The sequence below is a fragment of the Acanthochromis polyacanthus genome, chromosome 20 (assembly GCF_021347895.1).
Source record: "Acanthochromis polyacanthus isolate Apoly-LR-REF ecotype Palm Island chromosome 20, KAUST_Apoly_ChrSc, whole genome shotgun sequence".
NCBI lineage: Eukaryota > Metazoa > Chordata > Actinopteri > Pomacentridae > Acanthochromis > Acanthochromis polyacanthus.
In genome coordinates, this window is record NC_067132.1 from 8,018,786 (window position 1) to 8,040,017 (window position 21,232).

Here is a 21,232-nt window from a genome sequence, read left to right on the forward strand (position 1 = left end):
GTCACAGACGTTTCTTTTTCCACTGAACCAATATTTATGTTTTATTTATGTTTTAGTCAATTTCTGTATTTAGATATCCTTCATTGTGTTTCAGTCCATTGTGTGCTCTTCCTTAATGTGCCATAATTGTGTTTCTTTTGGCATTATGGGACAGCAATTAGAGAAGGGCATTTCCCAATGGTGCCATTACATCAGCGTTTAAGCATCATTGAAATGCATTAGAGCTTTTTCCTGTCATACTGCTCATAGCCTAGCTTGTTCATTTAGCTTCATTCACTAATGGAAATCTGTTTCTCTCCCTCTACCTCTATCTTTCTCTCTGTTATACACATTGCGGCTTTATTCAGGAGAGAAGCCCTATGAGTGCTCCAACTGCAAGAAACGGTTCTCCCACTCAGGCTCATACAGCTCCCACATCAGTAGTAAGAAGTGCATCAGCGTCATCTCAGTTAACGGCAGACCGCGCTTGGGGAATGCCAAAACACAGACCCAGGGTCCATCGCCAGTACTGCCCACACCACCCTCAGTCCTCCGCACCCAGATTAGGGAGAAGCTGGAGCACAGCAAGCCCCTACAGGAGCAGCTGCCTCTCAATCAGATCAAGACTGAGCCCGTGGACTACGAGTACAAGCCAACAGTGTTAACATCCCCAACTGTGACTGCCATGAATGGTGGGGTTTTCAACGGAGGAGCTACAGCTCCTCTGCAAGGCACAGTCCAGGCCGTGGTCCTGCCCACTGTGGGACTGGTGTCACCCATAAGCATCAACCTGGCAGACCTGCAGAATGCTCTCAAAGTGGCAGTAGATGGGAACGTCATTCGTCAGGTGCTGGAAAATAATGCCAAAGGCCAGGTGAACTCGGGGTTAACCACTGGAACGCTCCATACCCCACAGCAGCAACTCATCTCAGCCATCAGTCTGCCTATTGTGGGTCAGGATGGAAATGCAAAAATCATTATAAACTACAGTTTGGACCCCAACCAAGGCCAGCTCACAGCCCATAACCTAAAGAAAGAGCCAGAGCTAATGTCACCCAGTCAGACCACAGCCGACACATTCAAGTCCCAGAAACTTCCAGAAGATCTCACTGTCAGAGGCAACAGGACCGATGAGACTAAAGAAAAAGAGGAAAAGACCACTAAAACTTGTCTCCTGTGTGATAACTGTCCTGGCGGGCTAGAAGCGCTTCACGCCCTGAAGCACTGCAAGAAGGACGGTCTCAGGCTGAATGGAGCAGGTCTGGATAAGTCAGAGTCTGCTGTTGCTGCTTTGCTGTCAGAGGGAGGACTCTGCAACCAACCCAAGAACCTCTTGTCACTGCTGAAGGCCTATTTTGCCTTAAATGCAGAGCCCACCAAGGATGAGCTGGCCAAAATTTCCGACTCAGTCAGCTTGCCAATCCATGTGGTAAAGAAGTGGTTCGACAAAATGCAGGAAGGTCAGATATCATTGGGTGCTCCAACACCTCCCTCAGAGGAAGAGGACACCTGTGAAGCTAACCATGTGGTGTCTCTGGGCCCAGGGAAGGACATAGCCACTATAAGCTCTTCTGTGACCCAGGACAGCCCTACAGAAGCTACTCCAGCAGAGGTCAACGGCACTCACAGTTCGCCAACTTCCCCTTCGCCACTAAACCTGACAGCTGGAGGTCCCATCCCAGCCGAACCCCCCCAGAGCACTGAGGGACCTCTAGACCTGTCGCTGCCAAAGCCAGTCAGAGAGGAAGCAGAGAAAGTGGTACCTAAAGCTCGCGTTTACCCTTCTCCTCCCTCTGGCTCTGCCAATGAGGACGAACCCCTAAACTTAACTTGCACAAAGAAAGAGGCTTCGCCACTCTCAGCCATGGGCACTAGCCCCATTGCACTGTACGCCAGCCAGCCAAGTGCCAAACCTGTTGACATTGTGACCACAATGCAATGCTTAAGAGCACTAGCCACCAACAACAAACAGACTATCCTGATCCCCCAGCTGGCTTACACCTATACCACTACAGCAAACAGCCCTGCAGGGACCGAGACACACGAAACCATCCACCTGAACGGAATCAAGGTGTGCTGCCATTTATTTACCCCAACTTCAGCAACAGCTGAGCATTTCTTTCTTTGTTAAAGTAGAATATGACATTTTGGGATGTAATATCATTCATAGTTTGATAAATATCAGGCTACTATCAGCAGCCAGTTAGCTTAGCTTAGCACAAAGACTTGAAATGGGGAAAAACGATGCACTGTCTGAAAGTAACAAAATTAATCAGGCTCACTAATTAACATGCTACAACTACTTTGTGTACTGAAGCATAAAAAGTACATTGAGGTTTTATGTGTGGTCTTGAGGTAGACTAATATTTCACATTTGATCACTAAATTTACAAGGCAGTGCTAATATAACTTGCAAGATTTAGATGCTGGTGGGTTGTATATAGTTACTTTGTGACAGAGGCAGAGTAGCTGTTTCCCCTGTTTCCAGTGTTATTGTAGGCCATGCTAAGGGGCTGAGGATAACTTTATATTCTCCATAGACACAAGACTGGTAAAACATCTTTTCTTACCTAAACTCTAACTCTGGCCATGACAGTTTTTAAACATTTTTCTCACCATGCCAAATTATGACTTTAGTTAGCACTGTGTGCTTTCCAATTGCTTTGTTCCACTGCATATGGAGGACAGTATTTTTAAATTGTTTGTAGTTTTATTGCTTTTCTCAGCAATTAAGTTTTTGTTCTTCTGTTTATGCGGTGGTCAGCCTCAGCGAAAAGATTTCACTCTAAAGCAACTGATAGCGTAGAGAAGGATTCAGTGTCTGATCCAGTCATTTCAAGAAGCAAGTGGATTGAAATCAAGTTGGTTTTTATCCTTGTGGAGAGATCAGTCAAACCATTCAGTCCAGACATGGTCCAGATCATTGCTTCTTATTGTTCAGAACCACTAAAACATGATGGATCGTCTGAAACCATCCAAAATCTAATCAATAAGTCATATATAGAAATGTCAAAATTCAGCTCTTTGTAAAAATGATAGCCCTTAATAGTTCTTCATTGTGCAGACACCTAATGGGCCTGTAATGATGGATGTAGATCTCTGGGTGTGTGAGTGATCTTCCTGGGCTGTCACCCAGAGGACATGAGGCTGCACTTTACTGCACAGTCCTTATTGATCTGTTGGAATCTGTTTAAACGCCGCACCTCTGCCTGCCATATTGATTTATTGTTGTTGTATTATACTTTTGTGTTAAGTGGATTGGCATAGACCTGCCTTATAAAAAAGAGTCCAATGTATATATCTGCTCCTTTATAATGCCAAACATCCTCTTTGACTGTAGCAGCTTATGAGCTTTAGCAGTCCGGGGACAACAGGACAAACCTGTAGGTGTGTTTGGTGTGTCTGGTCAAGGAAAACATTGATAGATGTTTCAGTGAGTAGGGTATGATTCAGAATCATTTCCTGCAAAGTATGCATTCACTGGTCACTGGTATTCTGAGTCATTAACTGTGTTGTTTCGTTTAAAAAATAATTTGGCATTCCTAGCAGCGTGTTAATGTGACTTCTCATATTTCCCAGGAGGAGAGGCAGGACACGGGCTCAGAGGGTGTTTCCACGATGGAGGAACAGAATGACTCAGACTCAGGCCCTCCGAGGAAGAAGATGAAGAAGACGGACAGCGGCATGTACGCCTGCGACCTGTGTGACAAGATCTTCCAGAAGAGCAGCTCACTGCTGAGACACAAATACGAACACACAGGTATTTACAAACTCGCATGTGTTTCCCAGGCCTACACATGAACACAGCCAGAAATCACAGATGGGATAAAAAAAGAAAAGAAAAAAAACTAACTCGGAACCGGAACTTGTCTCACCGTCTCTCACTGTTGGGTCTTGGGTAAGATGAGTCACAGTGCGAGAGAAAGGGGGATTTTAGGTTTCAGCGTAAAGAAGGGTGGACACCTCCATTCCAGCAGGTATTACTCAACATGCACAGAAGAGGTCTGAGAATTTCTTTCCGCCAACTCCCCACCTCTGCACTGCCAGCTTCTCATGTGAAGTACCAAATGTTGCAAGAAGTGCGCTCTGGTAGTGATTTGGACTGCTTGAAGATGATGATTCTGTGGCCAAGCTCAGGTCAACGCTCTCAGAGGCGTTTTAGATTTTTTTTCTTTATTACTCTGATACCTGGCTTAGAACTACAGTTTTCAGCTCCAAATGACCTCATCCTAGGTGAAACTAGCTGCTCCCTGCTTGGATGTAGTTTCCTTGAAAGTTTTGAAGCACGATTGTTGTGATTTTGTTGTACTGTTTTGAAATGTTCTCCTTGGATACATTGATGATAGATAATGTTTTCAGTTTTCAGGCTTTGGCAGCTTTCACACAACAATGTGGGGGATTTGCTGTGATTGCGCTGAAGTGTTTGTTTTCTTTCTATGCCTATGCTTTTTTACTCAACACAAATTCAGTTTTTAATAAATGTGTTGATGCATATGTATTTTCTTTTTGTCTGCAGGGAAGCGACCTCACGAGTGTGGCATCTGCAGCAAGGCCTTCAAACACAAACACCACTTGATCGAACATATGCGGCTCCACTCGGGGGAGAAACCGTACCAGTGCGACAAGTGTGGCAAGCGTTTCTCCCACTCGGGCTCCTACTCCCAGCACATGAACCACCGCTATTCTTACTGCAAGAAGGAGACACAGAGTCAAGCAGGGGGTCAGGAGAGCCCTGAGGAGGACAGCGAGGCCCAGGCCGAGATGGAGGCCCTGAGCCGATTGGAGAAGCTCCTGGCCAACCCCCAGCTGGACTTGGACGAGCGAGGGAGCAGCACTAGGGAGGACGAGGAGAGCGAAGAGGAGGAGGAGGAAGGCGTGGTGGACATGGACGATATCCAAGTGGTGCAGATAGGGGATGAAGGAGGGGATGAGGAGGAGGAGGTAGAGCAAGAGGAGAGGAATGAGGAGGAGATGGAGAGAGTAGTGGTAGACGGGGAAAGAGAGGAGGAGAAAACAGAGGTAGAAGAGAGAGAGGAGGCTGATACAAGGCAGGAGGAGGTGCTCGTGAGTGTTCAGGAAGAGGAGGTCAACATGATGGAAGAGGAGGCAACGGATACAGAGGGAGGGATGACTGAAGAAACAGAGAGGGAGGTCACAGAGGAGAGCGGAGGCGAGAACAGGAACACATTTTCTGAAGACGAGAACCAGACGCCGCAGGAGAAAGGAGATACTGACTAAAAGAGGAACCAGACTCCTCCATGAGACACAATCCTCCTCCTCTCCCTGCACAGAGGAAGAACACAGGAGATGAAGTCTGGTCACTCTGACAGTTCGTTTCAGTTCACTACTGTGTAGAAATCCAGGTGTGCCTGAAAAAATACTAGTGACTTTTCCACAGGAGAACGATTTCTCACTGTTAGAAAAATCCATTTGTAAAGAAAAAGATGAAGACGAACACAAATTTTAACAGACGAAGGACATGCATTATACAGACTTTGGAAGCTAGAGCCGACATGTTTTAGATAATGTTTTATTACTAAAACACCTTGGGTCATTTCTTTTTATCAGTGTTACTAATTTTATCACTCATATTTTAACCTTTAAAAGCTGTACAGTTGGGAGATATTTCTATATCTTTTTATTGCCAATGAACAAAAAAAGTCAGTATTTTGTTAAGTTGGAAGGAAAATAAGAAAATCCTGTGCACTACAAGTGGCTTGGTTTACCTATGGATTGAGCAGTTGAGTTGTGTTGTCTACCCTTCAGTATTACCATGCTAGATACACCATGCCATCACGCTAGCAGACGTTAGCATTGCAATTATTTTTCTGTCGTTTTGATTGGACTGTGAGCCTTAAGAAGAAAAACACTGAAGAATAGGCAGATCTCAGCGTTTAGTTCCTATTAGACTTCAGATACTTTTTTTAAAAAACAAATCAGTGTTTAGTAGGAATCATTTGACATTTTGGGGAATAAACTTATTCATTTCTTGGTGACAGCTTAATCAAAAAGGTCATAAACAATTCCGTATGTCTGTCTGGTAAATGTACAGCTAAAACCAGCAGCTTTTTAACTTGCTATTGCTGAAACCTGGGGAACAGCTTAGCTTGGCATAAATATTGGAAACCTAGCAGCACTACTAAAGCTCACCAACTCACGTTATTTCTTATTTGTATGTAATCTGTACTGTAAAATAGTTCGGCACATAACCCCCATAAAACTGCAACCCAGAATTTTTACAAATCTAAACAGATAAAACAAGTTATAATGTGTACATTTTTGAGCTTTGGAGGTGTTTGCAGGTTGCATTTCCTGTCTTTATGCCTCATTTCCACATAGCTCTGTCTACATATTTCATTTTAGCGTCCCTCTAGTGGGATGGATCATGTGAGCTCTGGTGTGTGTGCAAACTCTCTCCGATCGCTGTGGAGGAGTTTCGAGCCACCTGTAAAGAAATGTCATTTCTTGCATTTGGACAATAGAGGGCGTAGTTTGTATATCACGTAGAATTATGAGCGTAAAACAAAGCTCGTGTGGAACCAAGGAGTAATGTCACTTTTCCAACACAGCTCTCTGGATGTATTTGTGAAAAATGCAAACCCTGCGGAGGATTTCATACCAATGTATAATCGGAAAAACTAATCGGCTAACAGATGAGCAGGCTGTTCAGTCTTTTGCCTACGTTTCCAGTCAAATTCTGTAAATGTAACCTATAATTATCGAGAAACTAGTTTACCTAGTTTAGCGCAAGCTAGCTGTGTAGCATGTGCGAACAGTGGTTCTCATGCGTCTTTGAACAAAATATTCCAAGAAAATGGCTTCTCAACTGGAAGGCCAGCCTCCGGTGCCCCATGCCAAATGATCAACAAAAGTGGACGGTAAAAATTGAAAATCATGAATCTCATCCAAAAAAAAAAAACATTTCTTGCATTGAGCACGAGGGGGCGTGGTGTTCATATCATACAGAATTAGTGTCGGTGTACATACGAGTTCTGTATTTTCTGATCCAGAATTTGCCTTGCGAACATTTAAAAAGTTGTTACTTTTGCTTTGAACATCTGATAGACTGGACTGTATGTCAAAACATGTGGGTGGGGGTTATTTAAATCAAATTGTAACTGGTTTACCATGTCCTACCAGTTCTTACATCTTTAACCATTAAAATTGGCTCCATAGCTGGTAGTCCTTCTTCACCATGCAACATTGGTCGTGTTTATGTCATAGTAATGCTCTATGCACATATCCAGTAAACGTGGATAGTAAAGTACCTTCTACTGAACTGTGGACACCAAACAAAGCTATGTAGAGATGAGGTGTTTGACCGAGCCCAGCTTGCTGTTTCCCCTCATATCCAGTATTTAAGCTAGGCTAACTGTCAACTGTCAGCAAGAAAATGAATATGCAAAAATGTCAAACAAATGCTTTAAATGTTCAGAGCGAGCATAAAGGGGATGTAGAAAACTGTTTGTCCTTTCCTCTACCTACCCCCCTCAGAGCCTTATGCAAAAAAACGAACTAAACAAGAGAAGCATGCATATCAAAGTGCCATTGAATATTGCTGTTGAAACTTAGCAGCTTTTATCAGGTATTGCCGGGTCCCAGATCAACCAACAAGCCGGAATACTGTTGACTTTGTCTGGCCACAACACCTGAGAGAGTAGAACTTTCCACATACTCATGTCATAGATTTTAAATGAGTTGCTTTCATTTCTAGTCTGAGCAACTAAAATAATTACAATGCACATTTTTTTTTTAAATGAATGATGAAGAATTTCTAATTGTTAACTGTGTCCTGCCTTTTCAAAGCTTATTCAGTGCACTTGTTTAACACACCATGAAATGCTCAGATGTCTCTTCAGGTAACAAATATAGGCAGATCCCAGGAGTTTAATTCACAATGTTTTACCTGTCAGTATTATTATTTGTCTTTTTATGTTGTTTTATGTTCTGTTTCAGTGTGTGTACTGTATGTTTTCAGCAATGGCAGTATTATCCCACCCCCAACGAGTTGGGTATGTCTGTTTAGTCATAGAGAACTTTTATATTTATGTGTCTTATTTTTTATATTTCTTTATGGTTATTTATTACACTATGTAGTGTACAATACTGTAGTTTGTATTAATACGATAATATATTTTAGTATGGAAAAAAAAAAGAATCAAAGGCAAATAACTGCAAGCCTGGAAAAATAAGACTCCGGCATACTGAAGTATGTTTTTCGAACAAATGAAAGATGTTTTTCTTCAAGAAAAAATGAGAAACTCGCACCCTGCAAGCCTGAAAATTGGAACCTGTGACCTCTCTGCATCCATTCTCATGTTAGTTTAGTTTTCTTTCCCCTCTCTAATATGAAGCTACTGAACTTTTGAAAACTAATTGTATGTCTAATAGCATGAGTGTGTGCTGTTGTATTGAAGGATGATCCTTAACCACGCAAATTGTCCTTTTTGCCAAGCCAAAATAATATTGACGTATGTTCTTATGTTTTTATTTGTGCCAATTTGTTACTTTATATGTCAGTGTCACAACCATGCCCAGTTTTATATGCCCCTCCCCTTTTAACACCCTCATCTTTTTTTATTGTGATTGTTTTTGTTCTTGTTTTTGTTGATTTTTTTATGACTCCCCATCTCACAATAAAATACATCAATTACAAGCTGCTCAGTTTGTCATGATGTTTAAAAATCATGTTTGTGTCTCTATGCAAGTCAGGGACCACTCAAAAAATAAAAAAAGACAAATAAAGCAGATTGAGAACATAACTTATTGCTTACACACTTATTAAATTATAATTTAATAATAATCATTGTTAAATAACTAATTAAATTAAAATATTTTAGTGCAGTGCATAGATAGATAGATAGATAGAAAGATAGATAGATAGATAGATAGATAGATGATAACAATGAAGATAACATGAAATGAATGATAAATCCAGTCTAGACATTGTTAATGTGGTAAATGACTATTCTAGCTGGAAACAGCTGATTTTTAATGGAATATCTCCATAGGGGTACAGAGGAACATTTCCAGCAACCATCACTCCTGTGTTCTAATGCTACATTGTGTTAGCTAATGGTGTTGAAAGGCTCATTGATGATTAGAAAACACTTGTGCAGTTATGTTAGGAAGGGTGAGTTTTCATGGAAATCATGAAATTGTCTGGGTGACCTCAAACTTTTGAACCATATTGTATCGCCCTCTAAATCAGAAGAACTGATGCTGTGTGTAATACTGAATTATTCAAATATAATTACTCACAATGGTGGCTTTGCAGCCCATGTCTTCAAGCACTCCTGGTACTCGTATGTAGCATTTTGCAAAATATTATTTGGTTGGCGTAGCTCTTTTCTCTTTATCTCTCATAATGAAACAGTTAATAATAATAGAACAGAAATCTGTACAAATTTCTTTTTTTACTGGAATGTGGATATGCCGTTTTATCACTCCAGGCATCAGACAGTACCATCCACAGACAGAATAAATAAATATTTGTCATATTTTCGGGAATAAAATGTTCAGTAAATTGGATGGGAATGATATACACTGCTCCAAAAATTAAGGGAACACTTAATCATCACAGTAAAACACCAAATCAGCTAAACTTCTGGAATATCGATTTGTCCAGTTAGAAAGTACAAGTGCTTGTGAATCTGCCCCTCTGTGGGTTAATAATTTGGGTTTCCACTGTTAATCCTTAAATCATTTTGTTTTCCATAAATGGCACAGTGTATATCAGTGAATTAAGTGTTTCCTTAGTTTTTTGGGGCAGCATATGTGCAAACTTAGTAGGAACCTTCAGAACACACACTGAATAAAAGTGTAAAGTGTGGTGTATGTAAATGCTGCTGAAGTGGAGATTTCTGTCTCACAGTGGGAAAAGGAAAAGGCTTTAACTAATGGATGTCACCATGAAACCTCCCAGAGTTTTTACTTACATTTTTCTACTGTGCAGTGTGCACAATAATTCATAGTTAAGATTCTATATGTTATGAGATAATTACATCAAAACATTAATTAATGTTTTCCCTGATCATCAGAATAGAACTATGACATTGAAAGAAAAACAAAAAAAGTCAAATGGATTGTGCAGGTGTTCCCGGGATACAGCTGCTCAGAGAATATCTTTGTTTCTGTAGAACAAAAGTTTTCTATAGATATTCCACAGGTGACAGACACATTTCCTCCACCATACAACAATTTTGGATTTATGATGCAGAATTTGAAATAATAATAAAAACAATGATCATAGAGAAATACAGAGGAGGCTTGGGAGACTGTTCCTTGCAGGTTTGAAGAAACGTGTGAGTGTTGTTGTTTTACCTACAATTTGAATACCTGCCTAATAACTTCCATGGAATGGTTATATGTTTGGCTATTACAAAGGTCACCTGCTTCTCACAGCTAGTTAGCCAGTGGTTACAATAAGGAATTAAAAAGGATTAGGAATTTTTTACAAAATGTTACTTAAATCTACAGTTTTACACCAAATTGTGTAAATATATATAAATAAAGGCCCTGTACAGACCCTCAGCGATTAGTCCTTCCAGTCCAGTCTGTCTGGTAACAGCCCTGTCCAAGGTCAACTCTATTGATCCAGATCAGGTTTCCAGGAGGGTCGACCCTCCTCCTGCCCCTCCAGCCCCGGCCCCTCCACCAGCATGAATTAGTAATGGAATGGACTAAAAATCCATAGTCAGTGGAGGAGCTGAAAATGATACAATAGCTGGTGAACATATTTGATAGTTCTCTGCTTCACTGTTTTCTTTTCTCTTCCCAGAAGCTGGTCTCACTCTGTATTGAAAAGAGAACTTTGGTGCCATGTTTGGGAAAGTCCATAAGTCAAAAAAAGTTTAAAGGGGTGGCAGGTGGAGGTAGGAGGGAGTTCAGCTTCTCTTTGTCTGTGGTGCAGCCTGTGTGGTTGTACTACAGCTACCTGAGCATGCAGGAGAGTTTGTGAGAGTGTTGGAGGAAGACAGAGAAAGACAGAATAATCTGTCAGAGCTTTCACTCCGCCATCATGTTAAAGGGGCCCCTGGGGACATTTAGAGGGGGGGCTGCTGGTGGAATAATGGTTTATAGGACAGCTCACACTGTAACATTATGGTGTCAAAGCGTCCAGCAGCATCTTGTAATTGTACCTATTATAAATGTCTTTAACAGTGGTCATAGCAGCGCACAGCTCCGCTCTGAAACCCAACACAAAGGTCAGCCAATGTGCAGCCTGTGGCTCCATGTTCAGGATGCAGGGACGTTTTACAGGCTTTCAGGCCAATCCACGACTTAAAGCCAAGATATTGCCATATGTTCTGCTGGGCTCAGCATTTCAAAGGAAAATTGAAAAGCTATAACTGCTAAGAGGATATGGAGTGCTCTTGCCAATAATGGTGCAGAAGCCTGATGAAGTATCATGGCTGCCGGGACTCTGACACCGAGCCAAACCCGGGGGGCTGAAGCTCCCCAGGGAAATTTAGAGAAAAGCCGTGAGGAGGAGGAGGAAAGAAAAACCGGTGCTCAGGAAATAGCAGTCACTTAAATATCATGTTCATTTACTCAGCCACTAAATAGCAGAACGTACACAGAGACATTATGTGTGTGTGAGTGTGCGGATATGTGTAAAGGGGCAGGTTAATATGCCACTTCATGTGACAAATTGCTGTTTCAGAGCTCCGATTTAACACTCTGGTCAGCAGAAGCTCATACATAACTGAAAATCTGTTTATCAGCCCCCGGTATGAGACACACAGGAAGACAAAGGAAATGTATTTATTGTCTTCACAGGCCAGCACATCTCTCAAACAATTACACATTCAGCTCAAGATCACACCTCAACTTTCTCTTAACCACTATTTAGCAGCACTTTATTAGCATAGTTGGTGTTATAATTTGGTACTAACATAAAACAGAGCTAAATATATGGTGACAGCAACCTGAAGAAAAGTCCTAATTTTTCAAAAGTCAAAGGCGAGATGAGTTCACGTGCAGCAGATGAATCAGCTGTCAATCACAGCTGTCAATCAGAAAGGACAAAGCAGACTTGTGGCCTTCACACCTCAAAAACAGAGCAATCGTCTACAACTACTCATCAACGCATTTATCAGGCTATTGAGGCCATAATCAGTCATTCAAAGAAATGATTCAGCATTTCTAGAGATATTGACTCTTTAAATGATCAGTTGAAGTCAGCATCTAGCAACAGGTACTTTGTGTTGGACTACATAGTTGTATCTGTGTAGGGGCACATAAAATAAAGCAACCTAACATAATGGAATGACAGTAGAGTGATATGACAATAGAAGCTAACATTAGACATCATAAAATTAGACATAATGACGGATCATTTAGGACAGCTTAGTAATGCAGGATGTAATGAGATGACGCACAACACAGGCCAACATTAAGACATTTCATACATATATATATTACACTATGTGTTAAAAAAAACATGACAAAGATGAATAAGAAGACCCAATAAAGCATAATGACTTCATACAAAACATGCTTGTAGATGTTGTATTCATAGTTTTATTCAACTATGTGAGCACATTATGTTTTTCTGGCCCAATGACCCCTCTGTTGTTCTGATTTGCTCTTTCACAGGGCAGGCAGTCCTGGACCCACAATATGCTGCCATGTACTGACAATTATACTAATGCTGATATCACCTCTCCCTCTCAGTAATCCTCACTTAACCACAGCTGTGACATTTGTTTTACAGCTCGCTGTATGTCTTGTAAAAATAATACTGCTTAAGATGGAATTTATTTAGCCTTGATATAACATTATATAACAGTGACATAGCAAAATATAACATAGTAATAAACATAAACAAACATAAATATAACACAGATGTACCAAAACAGCACAGTAATGTAATAATGTTAAATAACATAATGTAAAGTAGGTGCTACATATAACATAGCGTAACATAACTCAACATAACATAATGTGACTTGTTCAACAGGGACAGTTGGAAACTGATTTCTTGAAACTGGTCTGAGGTCACACAGGGCAGGAAGAAGCCCTTGATCAACGAAAGGACAATAACAATTATTTGTCACAAATACATTACAGCACTGTGAAATGTTGGATTTTACATATCCCAATCGGGGTCAGAGTGCAGGGTCAGCCATAGTACAGCACCCCTGGAGATGGAAGGGTTAAGGGCCTTGTTCAAGGGCCCGTCAGTGGCTGCATCGGGGTTTGAACCACTGACTTGCACCACCAATGCCCACGCACCAGCTTGAAAACAGTCTTCTTTTGCTCAATCACCAGATCTAAATCCAAAGGAAAACCTGTGTTTTCATAATGCCATAGTTATTGATGGAACAACTGAAGTGATTTTGGTTATTATCAAGAAAACCATGAAAAATGTCTTCATATCAGCTCTTAAATTAAACACTTATGAGCTATTTTTGTTGTTATCATTATATTTTTCCAAACAAATGTACCTTTAGTTGTAGCAGACATTAAAATGAATAAGAAATTGAAGAAAACAAGGGTGGTATAATAATTTTTTCCATATCTGTATAGACACAAACAATCACACTCACATTCACACCTACGGACGATTTAGAGTTGCCAATTAACCTCAGCATATTTTTGGACTCTGGGAGAAAGCCAGAGTATCTGGAGAAACCCCCCCATGCCCAGGGAGAACATACAAACTCCATGCAGAATCATTCCAGGCCCAGCCTGGTACGTGAACCAGGGATCTTCTCAGCGACGGTGCGAACCACTAAACCACTGTGGCGCAGCCATAGTAAAACATATAACAAAACATAACTTGATATTCTGAACAACACTGAACACTACTGTAAACTTCAATATATTGTGACCTATCAACAGTAAGTAATCAGGAAATTGTGGATGTGTTGCATGTTTTCTACTCTGAAAAGTCACTATCCTGTAAAATCCTGTGTGTGATTTGTATCCTGATTTACACTTGTACAGATAAGAACTGCATCTGAGACACTATCATAAGTAGATAATCCAGCTTTTAAAAAGCATAACATACAGTACGACTGCATATGATGAGAGACGCAGAGACAAACATGTGACTGGTCAGTTTATGTGACTGCACATTATGAAAGGTATTCACTTATTCACCCCGTTTAGTGAAAATTAAGGAAACAATCGGCAACATCTGCACACAGGAATGTGTCCAGCTGCAGCGGTCAAAGGATGGCAGGGTCACCAGGAAGGAGGTCAGTGTGTGTGTGTGTGTGTGTGTGTGTGTGTGTGTGTGTGTGTGTGTGTGTGTGTGTGTGTGTGTGTGTGTAGTAAGGGTTGATTGGATTGTTCTGTATTTAGCTTGTACCTCAAACATCTCCCTGGAGAATTACCCTTCAGCTACAGTAATATGAAACCAATCGTTAACCATGTTGAGATCCACTACGGTTTTCTGTGTCCTTGTTTAACAGAGAGTCATTATCCTGGATCCTGGTCACCTTTTACCAATCACCTTAATCACAAATAAAGCTTTATGTCTCCTCATCGCACACACACACAGACACACACACACACACACACAGACACACAGACACACACACACACACACACAGACACACAGACACACACACACACACACACACACACACACACACACACACACACACACACACACACACACACACACTTTTCTGCTCTTGCCTTCCAGCTGAATCCTATTACAGTGTTTCTCAGAGATAAGCCCTGGTGAAATCTATCTATAAATGAAATTTATGCATCATCGTTTAAGCTTGTAATTGCTCAGAGACTCTATTCATTTTATTAGGCATCATATCTTCTCTATTCCTGAACAGAACGTGTGTTAGGAACTGTGTTGTTTTGTCCTCTTTTCAGCAGTTTGGGTTGCTTTGTAATAAGGACAATGAGTTAAAAGCTGTACATGCACTCATTCTCAAATCTCTCACTTTCACTCTCTCTCTTTTGTTCACACACACACACACACACACACACACACACACACACACACACACACACACACACACACACACACACACACACACACACACACACACACACACGTATATTTAGTATTAATGCTCTGGCAGTTTCATGCTTTCTTTTCAGGGTGAGGTTCAGGGCTGACTTTCACCACTTCCCCTCCTCGTTACCACATCGGGACTCAAGTTGCGCTAGAAAAACACCAGCGCAACCACAAGCACCTCACAACTCCTGCGTCTACACACACACACACACACACACACGATATATAATTACATATATATATTTCTACACACATTCATACACACACTGACAGAGAGTGCAAACTATCCAGTGTTTGCAGGTACGGCTGGCCCTCCCACACTGCCGGGACAACATGGAGCAGCTCTCAGTCATGACTAGAATAACAAGGAGCTGCACAGAATTCAATTAAATGGTCTGCTCTTTGAAAAGCTACCACCCACCTGCCACGCACACACACACACACACACACACACACACACACACACACACACACACACACACACACACACACACACACACACACACACACACACACACTGCACCATGCTGGAAGTAACACACCTCCACCCAACTACCCACTCTTGTGTGCTTTGGTCCTCCCACGCATACAGGAAACACACACAAGCAAATATCCATTTCTGCTCTCTCCTGAGTCTCGGCTGTGTGTGTTGTGTGTAATCCCATTGTCCTGTCCTCCTCAGAGGAGCCTGGACCTTCAAGTGTCGCCTCCAAAGCTGCCACCTGATTGGCTGCTGGAGGTCAGTGGATAAGCACATAAAAAAGGCGTGACATCTCTTTACACTGCCTTAAATGTTCACCTTTTTGTCCTTACAGGGCCCGTGTGCTTCAAGGACTACAGTGTGTCTTACTGCCTTTGTGTTCCTCCATTACTGATGGTAAGTGGCTACACTGATATAACTAAAGAAGCTCGTAGCAGCTCTTCTACCTGCTCACCTCAGAGATGAATCCTCATCTGTTTCCTGATGAGATTCTGACACCTTGTCTTCATTGTCACCATCGCAGTCTTCAGAGAGCCTCCTCCTCCTCCTCTCAGCTGTCGGCTCACAGAAGGCCTCACTGTGGATGTTCCTCCCACCACAAAAGCACAGAAGTATCAAACAAATTTGGAGAGTCTCTCTAAGGAAAAATCCTCCAGCACAAAGGAAAGAATACACTCTCTTGTTTGAAGAAGACTACAAATTAAACATGCTCTCCTGCAAATGTTCACATTCATTTTGTGACTGTTTTGTACTTAGAATTGCACGTTCATGTGTCCAGTTCAGAACCAATGTCCCCAGGAAGCGATATGTAGATGTAGGAGGCGCGTAGGTCTCTTCTCCACACTCAGGCCACACTAGCAGCTCAGGTCTCAATATAAGTTATTTGTTCTAAAATATCTCTGAAAGCTGTTAGATGGATTGACATGAAATTTGGTACAAGTGTTAATCTAGCACCATCATGTGTTCAAAAGGTCACTAATCAGTTTACTGAGGTCACAGAGGTCTGTTATTATCATTACTATTACTGTGAAAGCTAGCAGAAATGCATTCAACATGCCACTGGTTAAAGTTAGTCAGTTTGTAAAACACATGATGTGAAAATGTTTTTGTCTTTCCTCTTTGACAATATATACATCAATGTAAAAACAGTGCAATATCATCTAAATGTCAATTTAAGTGATAATCTAATAACGAGAAAAGCACTCAGAGAGTGCAGTACCTCTTTTTAAATTTTTTTTTTTTTAGAAATACAGAATTTGTTTACTAGTTATTGATGGTCAGAATGGCAACATAGAATGCGGTCGTTTAATTTAGATATACCCACAAACAAAATGACCTTGAGCTGAGCACAGGGGTGTGTTATGTATGTGTACGATACTGAATCACGTGACCTAAATATGTAGCTGGCGACGTGAATTGATGGGACTCAGAAACACCCCCATAATTTAATCAGTCACTGTATCATTTCCAACGGATAAGTACCGATAAGTCCTCAGCGGTTGATTTGTAGTAGGATCACAATCTTGATCGTCAGCAGGCAGGTCACGTAGTGTTCACTTGTTGCCATGGTTACAGTGACACCGTGCCACTAACTTGCAATTATACAGAAATTTTTAACAAATCTGTGGATCCAGACTATAAGCCTCATCACTGTCAAAATCTAATCACTTGGTCTTTGTGTCATTTCTGACCTTCCCTGAAAATTTCATCCAAATCTGTTTTAGAGCAATGTTGCTAACAGACAGACAGACAGACAGACAGACTGATGCCAATCGTCACAGAACTCATACCTTAGTGGAGGTAATAACTGCTTTACTTCGAAGCTGAACACTAAATATCTGCTTTGATTTAAAGTCAAAAACTAACTGTTTAGATTTGCTGTGTTAAAATACAGATCCTTCAGTAGGAGCTCAGTACATCTTTTGCAACTAAAAATCTTTCATTTTTTTTAAGTGCTTCATATTTTCACCTTCATTTTAAATCACAGAATCAATCCACCTCTACATGGACAATAACACATTTCTGGAGAGATATTCTGCCATTCTTCAGGTTTTGTTTTCAGCTGCTCTTTGCTGGACTAGTTGTGTGTTTTCTCTTTAAAATACCCCAAATGTGTTCAGTTGGATCCAGGTCACATGACACTTTTGCCATTATTGTCACTTTTTTCCTCTTTAGAAACTCTTATGTGATTTTGGCAGCATGTTTCATAATGTTATCATGCTGGAATACTTCTCTTCTGCCAAGCTTCTGCAGACTGGGAGTCACCTACTCAGTGAGTATTTTGTTATATTCACAAACATTCATGGTCCCATCTATAAAAGTAATCTCCCTAACATCCTTTAGAATCATGCAGCTCCATATCATCATCCTCCATCCTTCACTGCTTGGACCATTTGTCTGTTTTCTGTAAATCTTACAGTTTTGTGCCAAAGACCAAGCGAGGTGGACACCTTCCACAGAGGTATAGGTACAGTCCTTCTCACTGTCTGAGCTGTCACAGAAACTCTGATTTCCATTGATAATGCCTGTGAAAAGTCTGATGCACTGTGACTAGTTCAGCCTCTTCTGATTATTCCTGCAAATGTGTTTTCAGTGATTTTTAGTTGGTGTCTGACTTTTACACAGTCTGACAGTCAGATTTCAGCTGCTCTGGTAGTTCTTTTCCATATGGAGAAGGTTCTGGTGTTCATTAATCATTTTATATATGTATATATATGTTCATGCAGTTTCAGCAACTGGAAATCACAGGTGTGCTCAGTTTAATTTCAGTGATGACAGACGAATGAATAAATATAACAGTTCACAACTGTTCATCCACCAGAAAAAGAACATAGCACCCTTAGAAATAATTTTAGAGCATTAAGTAAAAAAAAAAAAAATCTGGAGAATTCTAATATTAAAGATAAATTAACAAGTAGAACAGATACACTACCACTTAGAAATGTCCTTATTTTGGAAGAAAGGCATTTTTTTCAGTGAAGATAACATTAAATTAATCAGAAATAGAGTCTAGACATTGGTAATGTGGTAAATGACTATTCTAGCTGGAAACGACTGATTTTTAATGGAATATCTCCATAGGGGTACAGAGGAACATTTCCAGCAACCATCACTCCTGTGTTCTAATGCTACACTGTGTTAGCTAATGGTGTTGAAAGGGTGACTGATGATTAGAAAACTCTTATGTAGTTATGTTAACACATGAATAAAAGTTTGAGTTTTGATGAAAAACATGAAATTGTCTGGGTGACCCCAAGTGTAGATTTATTAAACATTTACCCTCAGCCCTTCAAAATGACCTGAGAGTGGAAAGCCACATGGGTTTATGGAGAATTTCTAAAGTGATACCCACAGCCGTGTCTCTGAGGGTGGAAGCGCTCTGTTGACCAGTAGGAGAGGAGAAAAGTCATGCAGTAATCGTCCAGATGTGATAGCGCGCTGTGAGTCACTCAGCAGCCGACAGCTGAACCCAGATAAAGCAGCTCTCAGCCCTCTCACGTTCAGGTCGCCTCACCACTGAGAGCTTTTCTCTCTTCTGCACTTTTTTCTCGCTCCTCATCCATCGCTCTTGTTAGGAATGTGTCCGGTATCGCCGTCCCGCTGTGCCCGACCTTTGGCTCCTCCCCAGGTGTACACGCACCGGCAGAGGTGGCCTTTCACCTCGGCCTTTCTCTGACTCCGCTGGGAGATGTCGCTGTGTGTGCGTGTGCATGTTTCATGGGAGTGTGAGCAGAGGTTAAAAGACGGGATGTTCTGTGCATTAGCAACCTTGGTCATCACCGCTCCTCCTCTCCACCAATATCTGCCCTTCTGCCCACCTTCCACCTCCCACATAGCTGCATCACTTCCTCATAGTCTGTGTCCATTCACTCCTCTCCTCCTCAGTGCATGTTTCACCCCCACATATGTGGTTTTCCTGCTATTCCTCCAGTTAATCGGTCCGAGAGGCTTGGACAGCACCTGTTGTTTTGAATCCAGTGATTATCAACAGTTTGGTCTTCCTCCCCTCTGCTAACAGCAGAGACTAACAGCTCTGGCTGAGCTGGTGTTGTGTCTAATACTCAGGCTCCAGAGACTCCACGGATTTTACATAACAGTGTAAAAAGTGCAAATAATGAAAGGACTCCCTGTTTGCTAATTACAAACCAAGAAGGTTGTTAGTGATTATTTCATATCATCACTTCTGCATTAATTCCTTGCAACAAAAAAAGAGCAGAATCTAAGAGCCACAGTGGGTTTTTACTGATGATGATGTTTTCTCACACAACAGATGAACAGCATAGAGAAAGCAATTTAAATCCTTATAAGTTATGGAATTCATTAGCTGTGTGTCCTCTATTGACACATGACTGTGATGAAGCAGAGCGTATCGGTGGTGGACATGCAGTTTCTTTAGGGGGATTCTGACCAAGCAGTGAATTGTTGGAATGAATTTTGCACTAGAAGATGAATATTATTTAGGAGGACATGAGGCTCAAAGTGTCTCACTCCTCTGATTATGATGATGATGATTACTGTGTTCTGATTAGTGTTTATACTAATCATGACTGTTGACAGAAGTGAGCATTTTGGTTTCAAAACATTTAAATTAGGTAAAGCAGATTCTAAAAAAATACATTTAAATTTTAAAGAACTTGCTAAAATAAATTAAAAATAAAACAATCTGAGCTTTAATTTCCCTACGTTATGGCTTTTAATTGAATAAAACAATAAAGATGAACAGACAGACAGTCTTAAATTGAGCTTAAACTGTATGTTGAATAAGAACATTTACAGTTTGTAGTGTGGTGTATTAGCAGGTCAAATGTTGCACTGCATGTTCACTGCTTTACACAGCAGACTACAATGAAGCCTAAAATTCCTGAGAGCAATTTCCTGATATGGTTCAAAAACATGACTTGTATACTCTGTATCATACAAGTTGTCAGTGCAGTGATGTGAAAACAGGTATGATGGTTTCCTCTTTTTTTTTTTTTTTTTTTTGATTTTGTAGCATTGGACCTGCCAATACCAGGTACAGAGAGTTACACTAATCCAACCTTAAAGAAGGGCAGTGGTTATAGTTTTCATGTCATTCAGGATAGATTTCATATTGGCAGTGTCCCTCAGGTTAAAGTAGCATGTTTTTCCCACATAGTTTACATGTTTGTCACATGTCGGTGCTCAGTCAAAGATGACACCAGGACTCCTGTAGCTTAGCCGCGCTAGACAACCCATGGCAACAAATTTAATTCTCTGCCAGGGTGGGTCTACTTACCCTCGGTAAGCCTCGAGGTTGGATGCTTCTAAAACTGGCCGACGAATCACCATGAAGTGTAGAGTCAGAAGGCGGGTGTAACTAAGTGACGACAGAGGCGCGACGATCCTGACAGAAACAATCGGAAAAAACTAGCCTAGCTGCGCGAGACAACCCACGGCAACAAATTTAATTCTCTGCCAGGGTCGACAACAAAAACGACAACAGTCGTTGAGCTCCATTAGCACCGACTCTGAATAATCTTTCTGTTAACATGTCTGTAATATACTTGAGCTTCACCCATTGACTGTATAAATAAGGCTTCACCAAACTACCGTATCCTCTGATTTCCGGCGCTCTAGGAACTACGTCAGCCTATTCGTTGCGCTGATTGGTTGTATACCTACCCAGTTGCTGCAGAGTGATTTGAAAGACAGCCTTTTAGCCCGCCTCCCTCCCTGTCGAGAGTTCCTAGACCCTTGTGTCTTCAGACCTGGGTCTAGCGCAGCTAGGCTCGGACTCCTGCACTGGATTGAAGGTAGTT

General features: G+C 41.3%; 1 protein-coding gene across 2 annotated transcripts in view; it reads left to right on the plus strand.

Annotated features, from left to right (window-relative positions):
• The window catches only part of zeb1b (zinc finger E-box binding homeobox 1b), a 52,151-nt gene extending 43,512 nt beyond the window's left edge, over window positions 1-8,639 (plus strand). For both annotated transcript variants that reach the window (XM_022192197.2, XM_051940816.1), the window contains exons 6-8: window positions 348-2,050; window positions 3,559-3,739; window positions 4,496-8,639. In XM_022192197.2, the coding sequence (XP_022047889.1) occupies window positions 348-2,050; window positions 3,559-3,739; window positions 4,496-5,217 (2,606 nt within the window). In that variant the 3' untranslated portion in view covers window positions 5,218-8,639. The remainder of the gene's footprint in view (window positions 1-347; window positions 2,051-3,558; window positions 3,740-4,495) is intronic.
• The last annotated feature ends 12,593 nt before the right edge of the window (window positions 8,640-21,232 follow it).